The 26343-nt window shown below is 43.4% G+C and overlaps 1 protein-coding gene across 12 annotated transcripts in view; it reads right to left on the bottom strand.

Annotated features, from left to right (window-relative positions):
- The window catches only part of runx1t1 (RUNX1 partner transcriptional co-repressor 1), a 109350-nt gene that overhangs the window by 4555 nt on the left and 78452 nt on the right, over nucleotides 1-26343 (bottom strand). For 4 of the 12 annotated variants that reach the window (XM_068332709.1, XM_068332707.1, XM_068332708.1 and 1 more), the window contains 9 exons: nucleotides 16773-16910; nucleotides 14832-15073; nucleotides 12600-12689; nucleotides 8836-9017; nucleotides 5633-5922; nucleotides 4918-5015; nucleotides 4079-4274; nucleotides 3323-3391; nucleotides 724-956 (listed from right to left, as the gene is read on the bottom strand). In XM_068332709.1, coding sequence (XP_068188810.1) covers nucleotides 724-956; nucleotides 3323-3391; nucleotides 4079-4274; nucleotides 4918-5015; nucleotides 5633-5922; nucleotides 8836-9017; nucleotides 12600-12689; nucleotides 14832-15073; nucleotides 16773-16910 — 1538 coding nt within the window. The remainder of the gene's footprint in view (nucleotides 1-723; nucleotides 957-3322; nucleotides 3392-4078; nucleotides 4275-4917; nucleotides 5016-5632; nucleotides 5923-8835; nucleotides 9018-12599; nucleotides 12690-14831; nucleotides 15074-16772; nucleotides 16911-26343) is intronic. The other 8 variants (XM_068332711.1, XM_068332720.1, XM_068332714.1 and 5 more) reach the window with 7 other exon arrangements.

The raw sequence follows: 26343 nt of genomic DNA, 5'->3' as shown, positions 1-26343 counted from the left end.
AATGGCCATTCCAGTGGATGAGTTTATCAAATGTGTATTTATGGTCCTTTTTTCTGGGGCAACTAGCGAACACAACATGAATATTAACACCAAACATCAGTGAATTGCGCCTCTAAGGTTTGAAACAAACCACGGAAAGATCAAAACGCATCTGGCTTATACCTCCAATGGTGATTATCATCAGAAAGATCCCTGCCTTGTTTCCTCTCAACTGAATGGATATCACCTTTCTAAACATGTTACCTGGTCTTTAGCAAAAAACCCCCCCCAACAAAACAACAAAAAAACCCCCAAAACTAAAGCAAGAAAGAGGGAAGTGAGTCGTTGCTTAATCGGCTTCCTTTTATTGGTCTCCGTCTCAGCCTTTTTGTGATGATAAAATCTATTTGCAGGAAGAGGTTTTAACGCTGTGGATAATCAGCATCCTCTTTGATACCTGCCAGATAACCCAGGATGACGGGATCCACGCCGACAGAAGACGCAATCGGCTTTTGTGAGAGACGCTCCTATCATCTACGTCATTTGGGAGTCATTAGAACAGCTGGCAACACCGACACAAACTCAGTCGCAGTTACAACAAACAAAGACGTGACGCCACTCTGTCAAACGAGACGACGAAAACAACGATGATGATGATGATGATGACAGCTTCAACGATGCTTTTGAAAGATCCAGGGCAGCCCTCTTTTTTTGATTTTCTGAGTCATCTATTGGTGTTCCTACCTCGCTGGAGTCTTCCTGTTGATTGATTATGGAGAGCGCGTCCTCGGCCGCCTGACGCTTGGCCTCGGCGACAGTACGTTCCATTTTGGCGCGCTCGCTGCTGATCATCTCGTGAGCCTTACGCTCGGCCTCCGACACGGCCTTTTGTAGCTCTGACATGGCCTGACGCTTCACCTCATTCACCGCCTCTTCTGGAAAGAGTGTGGAGACAGAGGAAGTCAAGCCTCCCGAACCTGCAATATAATGTGCATTATTTTACCCCCGCCGTTGGAAGTTTACATTCATTGTCACATATTTGGATACAGCAGTGATTATTTCTGAACATAAAATCAAGGGAGAGAAATTCAGTCATATTTCCCTCCCTTGCTATAAAGTTATTGTGTGGCTGCCATTCTGAAGAAAAACAGTTTTCTTGAAAATAATCATTAAACTTCATTAAAAAAAAATCTAAAAATAAAATAAAAAATAAAGATCGTTAAACTTCATCAGCACCAGATTTTCGGATTGTGCCTTTTAAATCAGCTCAATCTACATAACATAGATAGAAAACGTAACATTAGAACTGATTTAAGTCATTTTTATTTTATTTTTTTAGAAATAATGGCATGTTGGATGCATAAAACAATCATTAATTTCATTTAATTATTAAGATATTCATGAATAAATATTGGTGAACCCATCTTTATTGCACACCCCTCCCCGCTCCCGTTATACTTCTGTGAATGCGCTGCATTTAATCAGTTACAGTAGATCCTCTGATGCACCCATGTGAGATATTTTCATTTAAAAAGCAGATTTTTTACAATTTTAAAACTATCCAGCAGCACGTGCCAATTAATCCCGGTATGTCACAAAGAAAAGCCTGTTTAAGCCGGAGCGATGTGCTGTTTTCGCGACTGATTCTCGTTCCGTGGAATGAATAACCTTGCCACATGGGTGTTAAGCGCTGGAATTCCGACTGAACGTCAAAGCAAAAAAAAAAAAAAAGGAGAGCTTTTTGTTTGCTCCCATCAAGCCTGTAACTTGACTAATTGTCTATGTAAATCAGGCAATTTATATTTAAATTATGCATTTCCATTGTGATCCCAGAGGCCCATGTGGTGAAGGGAAGTGGGAAACCGGTAGGACACCGTGCAAGGTGCCTGAATATTTATCACCAACTGTAAACATTTTGCCCATTTCAAACAGATGTATTCACCGCTGCACTCAATCTTATTAAAAATCCTATTTGCAATCCTCGCCGGGTCACATTTATATCAGTCTCGCTTCAACCAGAATATCTGCGTCTAAAATAAGAGAGATACTAGAAATGTGGAAATAAATAAATAAATAAATAAATAAAAAATCGTGGGCGCCATTTATCTTTCAGACAAAAGACAGATACAGCTTTATGTCTCACGAATAGGCGTCACTTCATTTCTGTACGCATCGCACTTGAATTACAAATGTGTTCTGTCTCCAGAATCAGACGGAATATACGCTTTTATGAAGACAGAGACATTTTGTTTCAGTGGTGATTGAGCTGAATTTTTAAAACCGGGGTGGTTTTGTCTTTAACCTACTGTACTGCCTGAAGTCATGGAAATTGCCCTGGTGCCGTGTGATACATGCCTTGTGCATGGAATTGTGATTACACACCAAATGCCTTAGATGGAAGATCGATCAAAGCCGGGCGAGAGGAGGAGAGCGCTGGAGAGCAGGCAGAGTCCCGATGGTGATACTCAATTCAATTTAAATGCATATTACTTGTTCTCACACATCATGCTTGGTCAAGCAAGGGGACAATTTCTTTTCTCCGAGGGGTTTAAAAAAAAAGCAGATATACTGTATCACTGACTGTGAATACAAAGTGGATTCCTCAAGCGCCGAAACCTCAGCGGAAAATTCTTTTCAGTTTTTCAAGACCATAACGGTGATTGCAACGAGGCTCGCGAGTTCAAAGAAGGCTGTTTGTTGTGCTATACAAATTTAATGGCGACTAATAAAAACTGCTTAAGCAACAAATTAGATTCAATACTCAATGTAACTAGCTCCTCTTTTCAATTTTACAAAACTTTCATTAAGTAGGACAACAACAATGTTCATCGCACGGGGATTACAAAAAGTGCCAAAAGCAAAAATAAAAAAAGAAACCAAGTCTTGCTTCTGTACTTTTAACAGCAGAGGCACCGGACCAGCAGCAAAAGCTACTTAGGTTGACTGGCTCAATAAAATCATTTTAGAACCTGACATTTGGTGGAATCAAATACAGCCTTTAATTCCTGTCGACAAGAGGAAGAAGTCTCCCAACGGTTCCTGATTTCCATCTATCCGTTTTCTATGACTGATTTTCCTTCACAGGCTGGAGTCTAACTCAACTGACATTGGGTCAGAGGTGAGATAGAACCTGAAGGAGTCATCATTTCACCTACGCTGCATGTTTTGGACTGTAAAAGGAAGAAAACAAACCATATAGATATTAAAAATCCACACAAAAAGGTCTAAATTTGATCCATGTGCCACCACTGGCCTGGTTTCGACAGGGCAAAAATGTCTCAAAAGCTTCAGAGTGATAAAGATAAAGAGAGATGAAGTGTGTGTTGGCGTCACGATGGCTCACCAGCTTTTTTCCAGATCTCTTCAGGAACGTATCCTGACACCGGCCGGTGGAGCAGCTCCCTCTGGATTTCTGTGGAGACAAAAGCCACCATAGTCAGAGATCAGTCCATGTTTTTGTGCGACATAAAGAACAGAACTACAGAACAACCAGCATGTCGTCCGACCCGTCGGCTACACTTTCATTTTTATCAAGTTATTTTTGTCACTGCACTGCAGTAAAAATCCAAATATAAGAAACAAATACTTGATCTGACAACATGCCACCGCAACAAACAAGCGAATTTGTCTTATAATTGCTCCTGAGACTTCATGAAATATGGCTTTTGAGATGTGAGAAATCTATTTATTTTCATGTCAGACCGCTTCAAAGGCTTATTCAGTAAAATAAACACAAAACTAGGTAACAATTAGGGTTTTTTTTCCACCATTTTTACTTGAAGTGAAAAGATTTATTGAGCTAAAATGAACTAAAATGCCTCATCTGAAGGGTTTTAGTCATTAAAAGTCGTAAATTAATGACATCAAAGACACCGCTAACTATTTACTACTGGGCTATTACCTTTAACCATTAATCTATCATCGAAAGAGTATGTTACAAGATAGTATGATTTATTTTAAAGTGTAAAAGGTCTCAGGTCATCAGTATGTGGGAGTATAATAAGGTCTGGTAGATGACCCGAGACTTGATCCATGTGGAACCCCTAATTCACTATCACCCATAGTGGATTTCAAAGGGTCACACATTTTATCACCATACCTGACGTAGCGTTTTCTTGCACTGCGGGGCTCTGTTGCCTCGACTGCCCGCTGGTGGTGCCCTTCTTCAGCTCTTCAGCATCGCTGTACCGGCGGATCCAGTAGTTGAGCTCCTCGCGGTCGGCCTCTTGACATCGCCGCAGCACCGTTAGCGAACGCCTCGTCTTTTCCACCATGTCCATGATGCAGTTGAGGAGCTGAGGGCGAAAGGGAATGGGCAAGGCGCTGAGTTTACACATAGACCTGGATGGATTGATTTCAAGTCAAATATGGATGCGGTTGTTGGCATTGGGAATTGAAGATGACATTGAAGCACATCCCAGGGATGCACTACTTTCTTGTGGTAAAATGAACTCTGCCTGCATGCCAGTAACAGTGAAACATGCATGAAATTCATATACTATCAGACTCTTACACCAAATTGTACTGACTCATAGGTAGCATCAAGATCCATGCGTCATTCCCCAAGAAATAGAAGATAAATAGAAAATTCTTGGAATTTTGAAACTCAATAAAAATAATTTAAAAAAAAAATCAGGGATACACGACTTTTTTTATGCTGTTTGTTCTGTCATCGAGCTTCCCTTCAAGTTTCATGGAAATAAGTTCTCTAACTTTTACTCTGCTGACAAACCAACCAATTAGCAAAAATAAAACGTTGTTGTCAATTCTCTGATTTAATCATCGTATTAAAATATAAAAAAAAAACCTTCTAATAACGGTAAAGCAAAGACTCAATGGGATACGTTACAGGTCAGTATGACTGAAATGACGTTGTTACTAATCTCTGTTACTTCCAGGAAAAGAATAATTAGGTATAGTAATAAAAAATGTTATTACTTTTCTTACATGGTCAAGGTGCTTCCACTCCTCTGCCCACTCTCTGTCCGTCAGCCTGTGGTCGATCACCTCCTCCTGCCGGGTGCCCGTGTGCATACCTGAAGGGAGACAGACAGATGGATGGGAGATAAAGGCCGAGCTGGGACGACACAGACGATCGGTGTAACAATCCTCCATCACTTCCGTCTGATACATGCTTTATTTGGTCCCGTGTTGAAAATCACTCCATCCATTTCTTTCTCCTCCTGCCCCCCCCCCCCCCCCCCCGGCCTCCATATCTCTCTCCTACCCCCAGGACAGAACTCAAATGACTGAGCTTCCAGTCCAATAAACATCCATCACAAGGAGAGACATAGTAAATGTCTCTCCTATTTTTAGAACTCCACCAAAGTCGTCATTATGGAGCCTCATGCTATGCAAGAAAATGTCTAATACTGCGGCGCTGTGTTTAATTGCTACCACACTTGAAGGACATTTGTGTGTGGCCTCACCTTGGTTTGTGCGACAGTGGGATGACATTGTGGAACACTACTAGTCAGCTGTACTAACAAACAACCTCCAGATTCGCTTTGGATGATGAATTTTTACAGTTTTGTGGGACAGAATCGCGTGAAATTGTCTTTTTCTCGATGGTAGTAGTGAGTAAAAGCTGTGTTATGTGGTGGATTTATGTCTCAGTATGCAAATGTATAGACACACAAACACACACACTTACGCCCTCCGTCCTTCCCCGTGTGCTCACCGATTGGCCGGGGTCTCTCCCTGATCTCGCGGTGATTGGAGGGGGGGTGTCTGTAGGTGTCGCGGTAGTGATGGGCGATGGCCATGTCGTCCAGCCTGTAGTGCTGCGGAGGGAGCGGGCCCGGGTGGGGCAGGCCGTTGGGCTGATAAGAGAGCCCATTGGATGGGCTGAAGCGCTGGGCGGGGCTTATGGTGCAGGGCCGCTTGTTGGGGTGAACATCTGGGTGCAGGGCGCCGTCTCGCTCAAAGCCGTTCTCTTTGGTTCTGTGCGGCGGAATATAAAATAAAAAATTATTAAAAAACAGCATGTTTATTTACAATGATTACATGAATGTATAATAAATGTAAAATAAAAGTGAAATAAACGTAAAGTGTAGGGTCAAAAACATTTTTTTAATGTGTTCTTTTCTCTCATTGCTGCATTTCATGTGATTTCTGATTCACATCAATAACGTCACACATGACACACACAACTAAACATGTATGAAACACAACACACACACAACTAAAGCTCCAACATGTCTATACACACAAACACACACACACACACACACACACACACACACACACACACACACACACATACAATCCAGCTTCCAAGGGATCAGGTGGATTTTTGTTAGCCTGCTCCCAGAGATTAATGTGTCCAGGTGTGTCTGTATGTGTGCACACACACACGTACACACGCGTGTGTGTACGTGTGTGTGTGCTCTCAGCTTTGTCAGTTCACAGTTAAATCTTGCCAACCTCCCCCCTTTTTCAGTCGTCCTCCGCTTCCCTCCCCCACCCTCTCCTCTCTGCCTCCCCATCCCTCTCTCCTATGAACAGATTGAACTTCTTAATGAGCTGTTTTTATGGGCTCCTAATGCTCAACCACAGCTCTCCATATGCTCTTTCCCTCCATCCGTCCGTCTCTTGCTGCCTTCCTTGACTCATCCACCCCCCCCCCCCACAAACCCCCACCACCACCACAGTTTTATCCCCCCCCAGCCTTCTTGCTGCAACAATGTTTATAGCACACACAAAGTCACCTATACAACGCAGTGATGTGTGCACACATAATTTACCGACTGACGACACGCCCCGCTTCATACGGCAAACGGTAAGATTTCAGTTTGGAGAAAGAGGAATAAATTGCATCCCATAATGAACAGCATCACATACCAATTCAACTAAAGGAAGTCCCTTGCTCTTAATTTGAAAGTGACAGTTATAGGTTTCTCCAAAATAAAAGTCTGTCAGCCTTTCGGGGAGGGGGTTGGGTGTAAATCATTCACTTGTTTTATTGTGAAATACCTGCAAACAAGTGTTGAACTCCCACGAACAAAAGCAGAATGGTTCCGATCCATTAGCGAGCGAACATTTAACTTCCAACAGACACTAAATCTAATACAGCGGAGCTGAGCGCGGTTACATTATGTTGAATGCTGTGAAATTCATGCTGTCAAAATAAAAGAAATCTACTGTGCAATTATTTAAATATCTACCTTTGTTAGATGATTCAAGTGACACGAATTTACATGTATGTGTGTTTTACTCTCATACGCATTGCTTTTACGACAATATCCTTCTATGGTTCCAGCAGACGGTGGTATTAACCAGGATGCATTGCTCTCTGTAATTAAAGCTTCCCATTCAAATTCCAATATTCCACAAAAGGATCCAATAAGCGGGAATACAGAGCAGAGGTAAGCAGAAAGCAGAGGTGCTTAGCCAGCCCTATTGGTGCTGGAGCCTCATCTGTATGTGTTATCAGCCCATCTCCCTAGGCAGCCACACACACACACACACACATTCACACAAAACATATTTTTTTACACCCAATACAGATGCCTGCTTACTTTCTCTCTCTCTCTCTCTCTCTCTCTCTCTCTCTCTCTCTCTCACACACACATTTACACTCACACCTTTTCCCCTAAGCTCACTCCCCTATGCACCAGACGGCCTGCAAATATGCAGGTATTACAGAAAAAGTCCGCCTATCCGACTGTTGGGGGAAAAAGAGAGGTGAGAATTATTAATATCAGGTTTGGCATTTTTGTCCCTCAGCAAATAAAAAAAAAAAGAGTACATTTTCATCTCCCCTGCCTGCATTAAAAAAAAAATTTTTTTTAAACCCCCCGGGAATTGATTTGTAAAGACAATGTGCTCCAAGTCGATGTGCAAGCAAAAAACCTGCAACAAAAACGCAATGTTCAACAAAGTTCTTTGCTGAAGAAGTAAAAAAAAATAAAAAAAATCTCTTAAATAGTTTAATAAAGGAATGTTTGCATACATTTGTGCATATCTAATTACTTTTACCAAGAGTGAATTGTTTTTTGGACTAAAGTGGGTACAAACCAATGCATAATGTATATTCTGGTTGTCTTTTATTTTTTTATTCGATTGCAGCTCTACCCTTAAACGAAGGCTAGGTTTGAGTTTGTCTCCTGTGATCTGAGAGAGGACTGCAGGCTGTTATAATGCCGTGTGCTCCTGGACGTCATGTCTCAGCGCTCGCCCATTAGATCAGGGAACATTGAGTCATGACAGAAGTCTCCGACGACAAATGACTGTAATGATTTCTCAGAGGCAGGTGGGCAAAGTGACGCACAGGAGGGCACGGTGTGTATCTGCACATCTAATCAAGGACGAAAGTAAATGGTAGCTTGAGAATCGCGGACACACACTCAGAAAATATATTCCTACAGAGTCTCACTGAGGCAGAGCTGTCTTTCCTCCTCTTTACCCTCCCCCAGGATGTGTGTGTTTGGGTGTAACCAGGGTCTAAACCCACACCCCACCCCACCCCCATTTCTTTCCTCATCTCTGGCCCATTACAAGCAGGAACTGGGAGCTGAGATGTCCAGCTGAGTACGTCCTGAGGCCCGGCGGCTCACTGACAGACGCTTCCCATACGTACGTTAACACACCACACTATTGCATCGCGTTGGCTCAGCCCGCGTCTGTGGATATAATGTTTGGATTCACAGGGATGCAGGCAGACTCAAAGGGATTTATGCATGAGCAAATAATAAGAGGAGCGAAACGCCTTCGACGCTTTGATGTTTCGAAAGCGCCACACGTATAAACTCGAACATCTCCACCGGTGTGAATTTGTTACGATTTTAACACAAATTATTCCCAAAGTGAGAAATTAATATCCTGAAATTGTATTTATTTATTTTATTCACCCACCTGTCTGGTGTCCTTCTCTTTCCGTTCTCGTTCACATCCAGCAGAAGTTCGGAGGAGTCCACCGGGGAGGTGGTGCTGGTGTCCAGGAGCAGCTGCTCGTGTTGGGCCAGGTACTGAGCCGGGTTCTGCTTGGCCAGCCTGGCGCAGTGCAGCAGCTCCCGCTGAAGGAGAGGCAGGTTGGCCTACAGGAGGAGACACCGATGCGTTACTCGATCTCTAACATGCCTTTACCTACACCAGTTTAAGACGGGACCGCTGTGTCTCGAGCGGGCCTCGCTGTAAATGTTATAAAAACACAAAGACAGAGGAGGATCGACCATCTGACTCTGAGTCTGCAAAAAAAAAAAAAAAAAACCTATGAAGGAATGAGTTGGAGAGACGGTTTGAGAGGAGATTCAAAAATCAGTAGCAGGTAGTTCAAAGAAAAATAAAATCAGCCAGTAATGACGTCATAGTAGGGACAGCGTGAAGTCGACCAGCTCTGAACACTTTCATTTGAAAAAAAAAAGAAGCATAAAGCTCACATACGCTTTTCTTTTTAAACAAATATGACCATTGCAAACAAGTTTTCTCACAGAAAGCCCTGAACATAAAAAAGATAATGTTAAAATGGAAAACCTTTTAGCAGGCTTCTCGTCTCAAAAACATCATTTTTAGGAAAATAAAAGGAAAGAAAAAAAGAAACCATCAAATTTTTTTGCTCATTATCCCTGAACCAGCACCTCTCTATGACCCGGGGTGCATTAACACCCACAGAGTTTCTATATGCCTTCTACTTGGTCATAGAAAAAGCAGCTATTTTCAATCTTTTCGGTGTAATAAGGGAGTCTGCTTTCTTGTGTGGAGTTCCAGGGTCATGCAGGTATGAACGCGCCTGACTTCAAAGACATCTTGATGGGGAGAGTTATGAAGCAAGAAGATGAAAGTGTTGCATCAGGTAGGTTCACAATGAGATTTGGGGGCTATAGAGCTACATCATAAGAGCCTTTTGCAGGGTCCTTCTTTTCAGTTTCAGGTCTGGTGATCTTTGTTTTGTCCTCAAAAACATACTCTTAATAAAGTCTTATCGCTTTAAAAAATTTTTTTTTTATTCTTTACTTATTTCTCACCAGTTTAATTATCTGAATAAATGCTTTCATGCATTTCCTACCATCCTTGCTTCAATTTCTTAGGTCCTTCAGTTTTGTCCTTGCCACATTTATACAGTGCAAAACATTCAAAAAAAAACCAAAAGAACAAAACGCAACCCTGATTTGTTTAGTCCAATTTCTGTTTCACAGTCATACAAAAAACCCATCTCATATAAAAGGATGTAGTAAAAGCACCGGCCTTCTCTTTACCTGCCCGAGCTAATGGTCCGTTAATAGTTTATGGTGGTAATTATCCTGTGAAAAAAAAGAGAATTAAATAGATTGCTCTGACCCTGATGGACTCATCTTTCATTAATTAGAGGTCATCCTAACTGCCAGAGATGTGGGATGCATTAACAAAAAAAAAAAAAAAAGACTGAGTCAAGGAAGGCAGACTGCTGAAGATAAATGATGGCACTTTGCCTCCATGCAGTTATGGTAACCAACATCTGCACTTGCATAAAAGGAAAAATTTTCAAGTAGCGTTCAGCAATCGCAGCTAAAATCCACCCAGGATTTAATTTATGACGAAAAACACCGGATCTGTCATTGTCACGGCGTCACTGTGCCAAAAAAACAATTCAGAAAATGCTACGTCCAGGTTATGCCGTGCTCCTTCCACTTCCTGTTTCTGTGTTATTTGCAGCTGGAGGAGAATCTCGATGACGTCATTCTCGCACGTTTATACTGCCTTCTTTCGATTATAACCTGTCGTGAAAGAAATGTCTCTAAAGCGCTTTTCTTAGTTCTACTAATGAAGAAAAAGCTAAAGCAAAACCTTTCCTGGCTGAAATAAGAACAAAAGTTTAAAAAAAAGAAGGGACAACTTGAAAAAAAGGGGCGGAGTCAGCGTGTAAGTGCAATGCGATGGTCTCACCACACACATCACTGGCGCTGTGTGGTTTATGATTGCCTCCTTCCAGTAAAGACTACCGACCAATTTGTGGTTAAGTATTAAGAGAAGTGAAAAGAAGCTGAGTGGGTTGGAGGTTACGGGGGGGGGGGGGGGATTAGGATGGGGATGGGGATGGGGATGGGGGGGGGGTTCAGCTCAGGTTAACCTTGGTGTAATGAAAAACTCTGAGCCCTGACGCACATTGTCGAAGCTTTTGCTTCTACGCACCTATAAAAGCTCCCCTACACTTCCAACTGCTCTGTGCTGCCATATGGTAGCTGGCATTAAAGGCCCCCGCAGTGGGAAGACACTAAAATTAGACTGGGGAAGGGAGGCAGAGAAGGGAGAGACGGAGGGGGGGGGGGGGGAGAAAAAAAAAGAAAAAGAGTTGCATCTTTGATTCTGCAGCCATCCCAGTGATACACTAACCATCTGGCAAGGAGAGGAGATGGGAAGGAGGGACCTGGAGGATGGATAGATGGGGGGGGGGTAAACAGAAACAGAATGGGGATGGAGATGGAGAGAGAACAAATGAGAAGGTGAGTCGGAGAAGATGGAGGGAGGGGGGGGGGAGAGAGAGGAAACTTCAGAACAAGTACGCGATGTGAGGAAGGAGGAGGAGGAATGGACGCAAAGTCCCGGTTTGTTTCGTTAGCAGCCAGCAAAACGGCAAAAACCTGGTGGGACCAATTTCTGCTGCCAGCGTTCAGGCAGGACATGAGTGGATAATATATGCGGAACACCGACAGAGTAAAGATATGCTCAGGGAGAGCTGTCTAGCTTTCATAAAGTCACATTAACCTCAGGTCTGTCGTTCAGACGCAGACAGCAGGGGAGGGAAAAAAGTGGAGGGGGATAAAAGATGGAGATAAAAGATGGAGAATAGATAAAAAGGAAGGAGGGCAGACGGAGATATCAGGAAGGATTGAGGATGGGGGGGAGATGAGAAAAATGAGGGAGACAAAACAAAAGAGGAAACAGATCTCAGATATAAATACAAATCTCTTTCTTTTTTTTAATCCCTCAAACTAGACTAAAGAGACGTGTAGTGAAACAAGGCAACCGCTGACAAATGGACTCAAGCGAGGGGCACAGGAGGATGCTTCATAGAGCGTCCTTTCCTGTGGTAATATACCATGCTAATGGCTGAAAATGGGAAAGTGGAAACGCGGCGTTAGTGGGATGAAGAATCGATTAGCAAAACAAGCCTGAGAGATGGAGGTCAAGGAGGCTGCAGAGGAGGATGCTGTCATCGGAACAAAAACCCACAATCATCTCCACAATCATGTTCCAACGCAGAAAACAAAACCCAAAAACTTTCAAGAAATCCTGGAGAGAAAAACAAGTATAGTCTAAACAACATCGAATTAAGCAGCAATCCTAAAAGAGTGAGGTCAGCCTCAGCACCGAAACGACCTGAGCTCTGTTTAACTTCACGGATTGAGCAACGAGAACGGCGGGGGCGTGAGAGACGAAAAAACAAGAGCGACGGTATTTTGCGAAATTTTTTGCAGAGCAAAACAAGGGGGGGGGGACGGGACAAAAAACAGGTTTGGGGATAGATACGACAGAAGATAAAGGTGCATAGGAGAGACAGGCTGCAACACACGGAGGAAAAAAAACCCCACAAACATGAGTAAGCACATCTGGATCCAGGCTCGCCAAAATGCTTTCCAGATTCGGGCGATTGGACGGGCCGAAAAACCCTTCTGTAGTGGACCCGCAAGTCAAATGCTTACCTTCAGAAAGGGGATGACGAAAGGTCGCAGGGGGAAGTTGGTGGCTTCTTGGAGCTTGGAGTGAAATTCTTCGATGGTTAGCGTGGAATTCTGGAAAGGAGAGACAGAAAGAGAGAAAGACAGGGAGAGAAACAACACTTGAGCCCATGTGGAAGGCATTAAGCGATAATATTACTTATTGGAAGCTAAGCTATACGTTGGCCTGCGGTGGATGTTTCGGGGTTTTGTAAGAGGAAGCATATGGAGTAAGTCAAAGTGGAAAGAGCCACAGCAAGCAGCGACACACCAATGAAAACATCCACTTTATGAATGTAGAATAAAAGTTTTCAGTACATGAGCTCGCTTCTGCTTCAATGGGCACATTTTTATGTCGTAAAGATGCTTTAATACACAATGCTTAATCAGCATTTTATCTCCAAAAAATGTGAAGTAAGACTTGCAGGAACGACCTGGCACGTGACCTCTCGACCCCACAGATTGTCTTCCCCTCAGAGATCACATAAAAACCAAGGTGACCTAAATACATTAAAAAGAATGGGAAGTACAGGCAAATGTGCAAAAACCCAGGGAGAGGGCTGGGCTGGGGTGGGGTGGTATATTTAGATTGAAAGGGTATTTGTGTGTTTGCTCAACAGGATGAGTGCATGAATGTGTGTTTAGTGCGGTGGAGGGGGGTGGGGGTGGGGATTCAGAAGTGGGTTACATATCTCACACCAAAAACAACAAGTCTTCTGTCTCGACTTCTTGGGGGCTGCTTGTAAAAGTCACGTTTAACGGGCTGACAAGACGACAGCGACGACTATTTTTAAGAAAAAAAAATTGCTAACATGAACCGTTTCCCCCCCCAAGATGAAGAGAAAAAGAGAGGGAAGATGGGATAAAAAAAGAAAGAAAAAAGGGGCGAACACTGGGGAGAAGAATCGGCTCAGTAACAGGTAAAAAAAAACAACCCCCCCCCCCACACAAACAACAATAACATTAAAAAAGCATTAAAAAAGCAGTAGATATGATGTCCCTCTGCATTTCCCAGACCTGAATTTTGTTACATTCAGCTTTACATCTGTTCACCCAGATTGCGTAGGGGCTGTTTCTTGACAGCTAGAGAAACCTCCAGAGTCTCCCTCTCCCCCGTCTCCCCAGCACACAACTAGCTAATTAACAGTGTCACTCTTTTCAATAAGGCAGGGGGGAGGAGAGAGAGAGAGAGAGAGATGGGGGGGGAGGAGGGAGGCATGTGCATGTGCAGTGGGTGAGAAAAATAAACACAGTGAAGCTAAAAAGGAGGCTATGCTCTGTGTGGCTAATTAAAAAAAATCCCTCCCTCCATCTCCTCCCGCCTCCTCCGTTCTCCAGAACATTCTATCACTGTTTCTGTAACCCCCCCCCCTGCTTGTTATGCTGAGACATTCTCAGATCATGTAAAATCTTTTGCACATGTATTTTAATGTGGCCTTCAAAATAAAACCAAGATCAGCCAGAACAGCATCTGTCCTGAAATCTCTGTTGGTTAAATGTTTTTCAGTGTTGCTTTACTTTTTATATATATATATATATATATATATATATATATATATATATATTTTTTTTTTTGCAGTATTATCTGATCGGGTTTGAGTATCCAATTCTTTCTCTACCTGATTGATTCTGACTTGCAATTTTTATTTTTCTGGCTGAATAAATGTGGTTTTAGGCACAACAAATGCACACGGCAGGAGGTATTTTATGTAACCTCGACAGGTTTGATGCTAAAATATAACATCTGATGTTGTCGAATCTTGTTTTTTTTTAATAATATTGACACAATTATAATTGAATCAGGTGAATAAAAGGCGCCCAGCTTCTGCTTTTGAAGCTATTATCCATCCCAGAGTAGAAGTCTGCTGTCATGGTTGCATGAAGCATCGGGCCTTGTGCTGCCAAGCATTGATGAATGTCATTCCTGGGGCAGAGCTGTGCAAATCTCCCCCCCTAGTGTTTATTTTATTCTCATGCTTGAAAGATCACATGGATCAAGTTTCTGACACAGACAGATAAAAAAAAACAAAAAAAAAACCCCTGAGGTTTTCATAATCAACCATAAGTATGTCTAAATATTTGATGTATTCATCTTTGTGACTGGAAACAAACTTGACACTATTTAAACTTTTGGATTGAAGAAAAAAAAAAAAAAATCCCGAAACAAATGAATCACATCTCAAGATCCACGACTACTGGATTCACTTATCCTCTCACCACCAGTCCGAGGACTAACGTGCGAACCCTTTCTCCGATTTCGGGCGAGATGTCGTTGCCGAACTGCTGAAGGGTCGTGAGGAACCGCTTGAGCTTGCTAAGCTGCCGGGCGCCGCAGGCCGGCGGTAGCTGCTGATTGGCCAGCGAGGACGAGGAGGAGGAGCTGGGACCGTTGCTGTAGCCGTTCGGGGGAGACGGAGCGCCGTTGAGCGCCGTGGGAGAGTGACTGCTGCCGTTGGTTACTGTGTGAAACGAGGACAGAAGGGGACATGATGTGAAGAAATTAGACACATCTGATAAACACTCGTCTTTGGCAGTTTGGTATTTTGTACATTTTGCTTAAAAATAACATGAAATCCCTGACTGCGCCTTTCGCAAACACCAACAAAGGCAACAACAAACAGCGGCTTCATTGAGACCTAACCACTCATTTGAAATGATTTACATTCCCCCTTGAAAACTCACAATCCTCCACATTTGTTTCCAATCACGCCGTCTCCTTTGATCCTGCGCTGCACATCCTCTCGTAAAAAACATATTTCTGGGACGCGTCGCCTCCCCGGACCTCCTTCTCCTTCTCTCTCTCCTTCAGCGCTGTCCAAAACAAGCCGGGACGTTTGACCCCCACCATATCACCTCCTCTCCTCACCCCGACCCCCCCCCCCACCCCTTTCCTCCTGGAACACGGGACTTGTGTGTGTGTGTGTGTGTGTTGGGGGAGTTGGCGCACAAAGAGATACAAGGCGGCACAAAGCTTTCTCTCTAATGAGATTAGGTTCTGACTAGTGATCCACTCACTCCCCTTCTGGCCGCCATCCAAAGCTGCCACTGTTAAAGTGAGGAGAGAGAGACGAGATACTCAAACTGCATCTGGTAACAATTACGTTTGGGTGGAAATCAAAGCATACTGCTTTGTTCAAACCTTTGGCATGCGTAATGAGAGACTCAGGCCTTTTCCTCCTTCTTTGCACGGAAACCCCAATGTTAATTGTGGAGTGTGAGCGACAGAGAGAAAAAGGGAGGGAGAGAGAGAGAGAGAGAGAGAGAGAGAAAGAAAGAGAGACGGAGAGAAAGTAAATACCAGAGATGACGAAAGGAAGAGTTGAAGTGATTGAGGGAGAACAAAATAGTCCCTCCGTTGCAGAGAACCGGTAATGCAGATTTAAGTGCTTTTGAGCACTTTGAACTGCAGGGACTTTCATTCTCTGATTCTAGTGCTCTTCATGCAAGTGGTTAAGCGTGCACTCCTCTGTGAATACCAGGTTGTAATTTTGCTCGTCACAGGCCGCGTGTTTACGTCATAGCAAAACGTTCCACCAGCTTTGCAAGCACAGGGGTGTGGATGGACTTCTCAGCCGAGTTTGTTTTAGAAGAGGATTAATTCAAACTGGTGAGGATGGGATCGATTCGCTGAATGGTGCTTCGGTGTTTTGATGTTTGGGTTACGCCCATGTCTGTTTTCTGAGTCACCTCAGAAGTGATTTCTACAACCACCAGTGTGTTGTTCACAGGGATATATATATATATATATATATATATATATATATATATATATATATATATATATATATATATATATATATATATATATATATATATATATATATATCTACTTATATGGACTTATAATTCATTAATTATTCACCACCACATTCATTGATTCACTTTGAATCAATGGATGAAAATTAGGAGAATCTCACTGCCCAATAAAAGCAATCATCTTTTAAATGGTGATCAATGATTGGAGCGGTTGTTTTGTAAGGTGTGTGTGTGTGTGTGTGTGTGTGTGTGTGTGTGTGTGTGTGTGTCAACGAGAAGGAGAAGATCACTGCCTCTGCATCAGCTTTCTAAATATAGCTTTCATTATCAACAATCAAACACGACAGCTGTTCGCTTCTTGGAAGAGGTAACACGTTGCTATAAAACCAGGCTTTTACTCACATGTGGTGGGGGTGTATGAGCTATTTCGGGGCGCTCCTTGCGTGCTGGGAGGAGGCGGCATGGTAGGAGGGGTCAACCTGGACTGCGTCTTGACGTCCGCAGGTGAGTCGGGCATGGTGGAGTGCTTCCCAGCGCGATCTGAGGGGTGAGTCAAAGGGGGAAATCAAATCAGATGGGGTATAACAAAAGTGACAATAACACTGATAGCTTAACGGGAAATAAAGCTCAAGCTCAAGGCGACACATTCTACATCTGTGCGCTTCGCCAGGAACTATACGATCGTTTTGCACACAGCAGGAGGAATTAATTTGATCACGACGCGCCTGTGAGGTGCAGCAAGACGACACGACTCTGGAAAATTAGGCGGCCGGGCCCCCGTCACATCAAAACGACGGAGATGCACGTGTTCAGACCGACAAACGCACAACCGAGAGGGACGTGAATCCGAATCAGATGCAAATCTGCAGCGAGTATACACGGGTCTCGCTCCGACACCATCTGTGCCATCCTGCATGCTGGTTGTACAGAATAGCAACACAACACCCACAAATCCCCCCAACCCCCTGCTAACAAATACAGTGCAGATCGCACACACACACACACACACACACACACACACACACACACACACATACAAATACACGCACAAGAACACTGCCTCAATGCTTGTTTCTCTGGTTGCTATAGTCACATCTGGAAGGCAGTAGGAGAAAAAAAATAGTAGTAAATGAAGTAATTGAAGCAGACCAACTATTGTCCTTGAACTTTGACATTACATGAAGCCACTATCAAAGATAATGCTTTAATTATCTACGTAACATGTCCTTTTCCGAACATGCTATTTTCGCTCAATTCAGTCGCTTTGTGCTCAGGAGATAACCAACCGCATCAATCGCATCAGACGAGAAAGACGAGACGTTATCTGAGTTTCACGAGCGCCGAATGCGTCAGATGGATGATCTGCCTTGGTGGAAGCAGCAATGGGCCAATCAGAATTCACCAGGGCTCCTGACAAAAAAGGGGGGGTGCAGGATGCAGGAATGTTAGGGAAAGGAAGGAAGAGTTGGGATGAGAGAGGAAGGGAAGGTCTGTAATCATGGAGCGGACATGCGTTCAGAATAAAAAACACACACATGTAGTAATGGCATGATCACTGCAAGGGTGTGTGTGGAAGAAAATGTTTTTTTCCACAAGATCTTTCTAGTGTTTTAGAGTGTTTGTGTGTGCGTAATGAACATGCATGCAATTATGCAATCATATACATATTTGCATGTTCTCCCACTATTGTCAGCCGTTCCTCTGCTCTGACTGTTCGGATCCGCAGCGTTGAATTTGGGTGAAATGAAAGATAAATGCCGGGGCTGAGTGAGACAGGACAGCTTAAGCCTGTTAGCCGGGCCGGAGCCTCGGAAGCGCTTTGCCTCGCCGCTGCCGAGGCGCACCGTGACGAAGTGTTTTAGTCACGCCAGCTCAGATTTAAGCGGGCAGATGAGCGAAAGATGGAGATGTCACTTGAAAGTCTGCATAGAGAGAAATCGGGCGCAGGAAAGGTTTCACGATACAGGTTGACCTTCGAGGAAATGAATGAAAGATGAACATGAATGAACTGTGATGTCTAAGAATGAGAAAGGTTTGATTCTGATTGTCTAAAAAGTCACCCATTCCTTTTATCTCTAACTGCTTTTCCTTTACTGGAGCACATCCAAATCCAATAATGGGCTAAAGGACAGGCTGTAAGTTCATCACAGCGTCCACACAAAGAGAGACAAACAGCCTTTCATGCCATCGATGGGCCCTTTAGAGTCACATATTCACACGCTTTTGTTTTTTAGAACTAACTAAGTCACTGACGCTGCAACTCTTGACACATCTTTCAAAGATCCTGAGGTAGTTCTGACAAATTCAGATGTCCCTCCGTCACCATAAGACTCTGGAGCTGGACTCAGCTGATACAGTCATTTAGGAGCTTGGGTTTATCAGACTCCCAGCAAAATGGAACACAGCCTGGGGTGAACTGATAAATGCAGTCCAAGCCTGAACACAGCAAACCTTTGGCATTCAGTACTTTAGCCTTTAACTGGGATCGGTCCAGTTCAGGCCCCGGGGGCTGGGCTCGACTTAAACTTTTATTCAATGCAGTTAAAGTTAAAGTCTTAATGTAAAAATAAATAAATAAATAATCTAACTTGGAAAATATGGAGGAAAAAAAAAAAAAAAGGATGATGCTGCAGAGAGAAGCATGAATGGGTAGAAGGCTGAGATTAGTGGAAAAAAGATGAGTGATTGGGAAAGCAGAAAATAGCGGAGGTGAAAAAGGAGTCATGGACACACACACACACACACACACACACACACACACACACACACTGTCTCTGTCCTCCTGACTTGACCAGACTCAGAAAGGTTTACTACTCTTATTTCATCACTGTAAAATAGTCCCGGCTCGACTATTTGTTTTATAAACCCAAAATATCTCCGAATAGCCGGTGGAAGCGTATAGTCTTACCTCTGGCTGCCAGTTATCATATCCTGTGTGCCTGCCTAAAAAATGATCTACAAAAATACAAGGTCATTAAAAAAGACGGCCGGGTGACAGCGCCCACGGTAATTCATCATTTTCCAGTCAAACACTAAGACCCTCCATGTATATAGTTAAAGAGCCCAAGCTAAATAGAGAGAAGTCACCGTATCACACATGGTTCTACTTACCCTTCTGCACCGCTGAGCTCATGCTTCCAATGGGTTTGTGTATTGGCTTTTCTAATTGGGTGGTCATTTCTAACCCGGTTGCCTCGATTCTATTGTTAGACAGTAGGACAACTCTTCACATATTTTAATCTTTGTGACTGGATAGAGGAATGGATCGTTTTAAATGAGGTCCATTACTGACAGCTGCCTTCAGAACGCAGTGTCGTTTTTATTTAAAATACAATTTTACAGCATTATTGTGGGGGGGGGGGAGTGATTTCAGAGGAGACTGGGATATCAGTCATTTAAAAGGAGGGAAAATATGCTTCTTAATATTTGTTCACATTAAAAAAAAAATCATTTTAAGCTCAATGTGAAGTACATAAAGGGGGAAAAAAAAAATCTGGATTCAAGATCCACCTGAACCCCAGCGTGGCATTGTGAGCCCTGCGGCGGTGTAAAAAAGATGAGTCTGGTTACAGGCTTGTAATTGGAGATTAACACCCGGGTCAGGGTTATGATTGGATGGTTGTCGTCATGTGGAAGTGAGAGAAAAATATAACCCCTATAAAGCGCCTGGAGCTCTGCTATCCCTCAGAGGAATAAGATGAAGGATAAAGAACGAAATGGCGTGAAATCCAAATCCCATGTACACAGCAGCTGTATGCATCCATACACACATACACAAACACACACACACACACGCACACACACACGCACACATACAAACACTTACAAGCAGCATCTTCTCTGCTTCTGATTTGATCGAAAACACTGCAAATATATAAGCAGACTAAAATCAATAACTTCAGCTGAAAATGGCTGCATCCAACCGTTCACTCAGCAGTTTCTATGACATTTGAATCAATAGAAACACCCCCCCACCACCACCACCCACCCTCAAAACAGGTAATTTACCCAGTCTTTGGAAAAATAAAAATACATCTTACAACTGAAGCACATTATTGAAAACAGCTCCCGGCATGTATGCATGCCATCAATTTTCAAGAAAATAAAAAAAGTATATACGTGCAGATGTCAGTCAGACGAGCCCCTCGTTTTTATTACGGCAATATAGAGCAAAGCAGAACAATAGCGAGCGCTCGCTACCTCATGCATAATTACACTCCAAAGCAGCAGCAGCATCTCAACAAGCAGTCTTAAACAACCTTGAAAACAAAGTCGGGCGTCTCCTCCAGTCTAATACATCTGTTAAAAGTTAATGGTCGAACTTAATGCACATCTATTGTACATTTATTAGCCCCTGTTACTGCCCTGCCAGCAGCACATCGGAGGCAAAGCAGCCGATTCTGTGGCCGACGGATGGATGGATGGCGTTTGCAGGACTGATCGGGTATTGATGTGTGCCGGTGCCGTAATGGAAAGGGCCGATGAGTGCTTCGACTTCGGTCTAAGTCACTTTACGACTTCTCAGAAGTGCTGCTGTCCAGGAATTAATGGATTGAAGAGGATACGGACAGTCGTTGAAGAGGTTAGCAATTAGCTATAAAGGAATGAAAGAGTCCTGTCAAATGTGTGCTGCTTCGCTTGTGCAGGGAAAAAAGGTGCCAAAACCGTATTGACGATCAGGCAGCTGGATGACAGTGATTAACGTCTCATAACAGCCTCTCTGTGTGTGGTTTTTATCGAAAGCATCATAAATGAGCTCTCACCGCAAATATTTGTAGCGCCAGAGGCCCGAAAGAGACTCCAACCCATGAGAGCGTCAGGGGCTGCAGTGATGCCTAATTAAACAAAGAGGTGTACTGTTACTCTTACTGCACGTGTCAAAGGAAATTGCACTGATATGTGAGTGGATTAAGAGCTCCCAGGATGGATGAGGTTGTATCCATATAATCAGGTTTGTACTAATACTAATAGCAGGCGTTGTTACAGTGTTGTGTAGTAAAAAACCCATTAGTATAAACCACTGATTACAACCTGGGACATTATTGTTTTACGATCCTTAATAGCCAAACTGTTGATTTGCATTATCACTGGGAGTATAACTGTGAGCAGATTAAAGAAAAGAAAGAAAAATCCATTTATATGAATTCTGTGTTCACATTTTTTTAATCATGTTTTTTTTTTCACGTTTTTTTTGTAAAGAGTTCCCTGAATAAAATAGACTTTAAAGGTGCAACCTTCACTGAAAAGCCTCTAAAACTCACTTTTATTGGCTTCCAAGTAAAACAACAAAAGAAAAAGTTGGACCGCTCTTGTTTGTAACATCTTTAATCTCTTTAAAATCCGCCCCTCTGACTCACGGGCCGATCCTAGAAATGAGGTACAATCTCCCGGACTCGTACCTAACTCCCACAAGAATGTCTTCACGCTTACATCACCCATTTGCATCGTCCGTGATTATGTGATCCTCAATGTTTGCAAAATCTCTTTCTCTTTTTACTCGCCTCCCTCTCCTTCTCCCGCACTCGCTCCAGCACAAAGAAAAAAAAAAGATTTTATCCCCCTGCTGACTTATGATAAGGTTACATGGAAGTTACATCACTCGCATAAAACAAAGTTGTTGCAATGAACGATATCTAGGAGGAACGCAGTCCCCGAGAAACAATTCGATATGTTACAGAAGGACTTTTCCAAGCAACAACTCAAGGCAAAAAACACAATCTTGAATCAAACTTTATTCATAGATTTCATCATTTCGTATAAATCCATGAGGTCGTTTTGCTTCCAAATCACCTGGAGAAATGGGACAAGGCCTCGCTGTGATTCTCCATATTATTCATAGAGTTTAAAATGACTTTAAAGTCTATCATAAGAAGATAGAGTCAAACAATCTCAATTACACACTTCATAAGCTCCAACTGCTGTTGCTGCTGTGTGTACACGTTTGTATGAGTGGATGTGTGTGTTTGTGTGTGTGTGTGTGTGTGTGTGTGTGTGCGTGATGCGAGCGCACATTTGAAGACCTGGAAAATGATTTGATAGTAGCAGTAATATGCCGCTCGAGAGTACTTCACACAGGCAAATCCCATTCTTCAAAACGACAATGGGTTTCAATCACGCTGGTTGAATTTTCGAGAGGTAGCGGCTGTGACATAAACAATTTACGGTGTGGTGGCGCCTGCTTGGGTGCAAGATTGCATTAGTCAGACATAAGACATCATCATTATGGAGTTAAATGGGAAAATGCATATAGACTGACCTGCTTATGGCCTGCCTACACACACACACACACACGCACACAGACACACATATAATCTCGACACGCACAATATCATCAGCGCTCTCAATCAAATGTAGGTGCTGAAGTGAGAAGCGTGTTTGTATCGGCGCCACGGGAAGCTTGTGAATTGAGAATTAATGTCCACAACGTGCCAGTGTGCCTCTGGGTGTGTTATATATCTCTCTCTATCCATACACACACACATACACACACACACACACACACATATGCAAACATTATGCAATAATGTCTGAAGAGAGGGAGCGGGACAGATAGGTAATGGAATAGATGGAGTGATACGGTGATGGAGGGATAGTGGCTCCTGTGGTGATTGCTCTGCTGGTGTACAGATGTGGAGAGAGGGAGCAGACTGAGGAGAGAGAGAGAGAGAGAGAGAGAGAGAGAGAGAGAGAGAGAGAGAGAGAGAGAGAGAGATAAAGAAGAGGAGAGAACGAGAGGATGAATTCGTTAAAGACTGCGGTTGAGGGACAGGTGGGTCGATTGAGATTCAGACGGAGCGTCGCTCAGGAAACAAGAGAAATCTATCAGCATGCAAGAGGAGCAAACCTCTCCTCATTCGGTCATCCTCTGCTTTAGACCATACCAGTGCACGCATGCATGCACACACATGCACACGCACGCACGCACACATGCGCATGCGCAGTCGTTGGCAGCCAGATGGAGAGGTATGCAGAGCATGTCCCGTCAAACTCCACCCGCTTGTCAAGAAGATGTATGGATGCAACACCCACAAACACACACACACATGCACGCACACACACACACACACACACACACACACACACAGACGCCCAGAAGTGTACAGCTGCAGGGATGCCTGCACAAACAAAACAACACTCACAAGGATTGGATTTCCATCATCTTATTCATTTCCTTTCCCAGCAGATGCAGGATGAAGAACAACATCACCATCAGTGTGTCCCTCTGGGCCTCTCTCTCTCTCTCTCTTCCTCTTTTCTCTTTCTTTATCTCACCCTCACCATCCTGCCATCTCTACAGATCTGGAAGGAAAAAACTTCCTTAACATTCTTAAATTTCATCCCGATGATCCGATTGGTTGCTGCAGCTTCACCTCATCTCCTGGCAACATGAATCAATGACACCAAAAGTGTGATGCGAGCAAGGCAGTAAAGTAATGGATTCATGTTAAAAAGAGAATTAGTTATCAAAATAAAAAGTGCATAAAGCCTCCGATCAGATCTGCTCCTGATCAGTACCGACGTTCCTTTTGCGTCTCCCGCCCACCATATCTGTGTTTTTTCTGTCTCAGTGTGTAACATCACGTGTGTTTACACTTTGTCAAGCCAGCAAAGGCATAAGGAGATTTCTCAATCGCGCACAAAGGTCTGAACGCCATCTGTTTCTATCGAGCAGACATTACCGCGCACACGTGTGCGCATATGCACACAGATGCAAAAAAATCCAAAACAAAACACGTAAAAACACCTCATCCACCCACACACACACACACACACACACATGCCTATATATGCTCACGCTGGCCAATAAAACATATGTGGTGTATAACATTAGAAGTCCTTTTACTTCTTTTTTATTTTTTTATATGGATTTATAGTAACGTCTGTTTTACCCATCTGTTGAAATAAAGCGTCTCTTTCACAGAAACAGAGGAGAAGGAAGTGTTAAGGAATAATAAAAATGATTCACAGCGCCCATTACGCGTCCTCTCAAATCGAACTGATTGCCGCCGCATCTCGTTGCCAGGCAAAACTGAACTGAGGGGTCTTGTAAAAAATAAAAAATAAAGATGGGTGATGTGAAAAAAAAACAACAAAAACACTGAGATGCGGATGAAGAAAGAGAAGAAGTGGGTCAGGGTGAGGGAGAGGTAAAAGAAGTTTGACAGAGAAGGAGAGCAACAGGGTGAGTTTACTGCTGTTACAATGATAGCTTGACTCAAAACATCAGGGTTTTTTATATTTTATTTTCCACACTGAGTTCAAAAATGGAGATCCAGATATTTAGACAACTCAAACCGAAGCATCGTTTATTTACACAGATCTAATCGGCTGTCGTTCCCCCCGTTGAGGCGAAATGTCAAAATAACAATGCTTGATTTCTTCTTCTTTTTGCTAAAAAACGCGATCAGAAATCCGATGTGAGCATCTGCTGACCTTATTTGGTCATCTGATGGAAACCAGCCTATTGAAAATCGCTTTGTGTATACAGTTCGGTTCATTTCTGATGCCAATGCTGACACGAAGCCAAATGAACCCAAATGGATCTGGGTGTTTTCCCAGACTCGACTCTCAGCCAGCAGAGAAGGACACACACAAAACACTACAAACACACACACACCCTAATGCAGACGTATTTCCCTTTGCAATTGCGTTACAGCAAACACGCTCCTTGCATATCTGTTGTGCATCCGTGAATTAATATCACTGCAGCAAAAACACAAAAAATTCCCCACACAAATCTCACTGTAGGCTGTGTGCGTTTTTATTTTATTTTTGCATTTTGTGGGCCTATAAATACAAAGCTTTTCCTCTCACACAAATAAACTCCAGCTGAATTGCTGGACCCTTGTAGTGCGAGCGTAATTTAAAATCACTGATGCATCAACACCGTCTCTAAACACAAACACAACCGATACACACACCGATACACTCCAGCCGAAGTGGGCAATTTGTGTCCCCCCCCCCACCACCACCACCACCACCTTGTTATATCTCCTCAAGCTAGATGGAACCCTCTCCCTAAGCCGATTTGTATCTGCATGTGTGTGTCTGCGTTTTAAAGGAATCATATAACTGTCTTCGGGAGTGAAATCAATTTTCAACAGACAATAAAAGGCCTTCATGTTTTACATGACAGTTATCTTTTACTATGGAGAGAGAAAGAGAGAGACAGAGGCGCGAAGGGAGAGGAGGGAGAGAAGTAAAGGGGTGGATGAGGTGGTGAAATGCAGCTCTGGATGAAGGAGAGTCCAGCTGATGTGGATGACTGGTGGGGAACACAGGGATGAAAGGGTGAAACAGATGTGCAAGACGTAGAGAGGAGGACGAGCGAGGAAAAAAGGGAGGTGAGGATAGCGCCGACTGAAAACGAGAGATAACATTAAGCGTCTATGAGAAACAGATGGGAAATCAAACACAAAAGGCAGAGGATGAGCGCCGAAAAAAAGAAGAAAAAAAAAAACGATGGCAGAGGATAACAGTAAAAAGGGGGGAGGGTTATTTGTATGTGTGTGTGTGTGTGTGTGTGTGACACCAGCCTGTCTGCCTGGTGTTTTCAAAATATCACATGACGGCTGCCATGTGTTGGAAATTACTGCCTGTTAACTATCTTCCCCAAAACCGCTCCGAAAAAATATGTCTGCAATTTCTGAAATGTGTTCCAGGGCGCTCTTAAGTAGAACCAGATTTGCAAAACAGAAAGAAAAAAAAAAAAAAATCCTTACCCCTCACCTCCCCTTCTCTGAAAAACTGCTCTTTTTTTTTCACTCCCTCCCTCTTTCCTCTTCCCCTCCCCACCCCGCCGCAGGAGAAGATGTTAAAAAACCGGGTCTTAGTCACATCTGGTGAGCAGGAGGCCGGAGAGCGGTTGTTGGTGTGACCTCGTGTGAGGGCACATGGACGTGATACGGTGACCGTGGTTTTCTAATAGCTCTGGATGGGTAAAGGTGGGGGGGGGTGGCGAGTGGGGGGGTGG

This window comes from Antennarius striatus, chromosome 14, assembly GCF_040054535.1.
Source record: "Antennarius striatus isolate MH-2024 chromosome 14, ASM4005453v1, whole genome shotgun sequence".
Taxonomy (NCBI): Eukaryota; Metazoa; Chordata; class Actinopteri; order Lophiiformes; family Antennariidae; genus Antennarius; species Antennarius striatus.
This window is presented reverse-complemented; position numbering and strand designations above follow the sequence as displayed.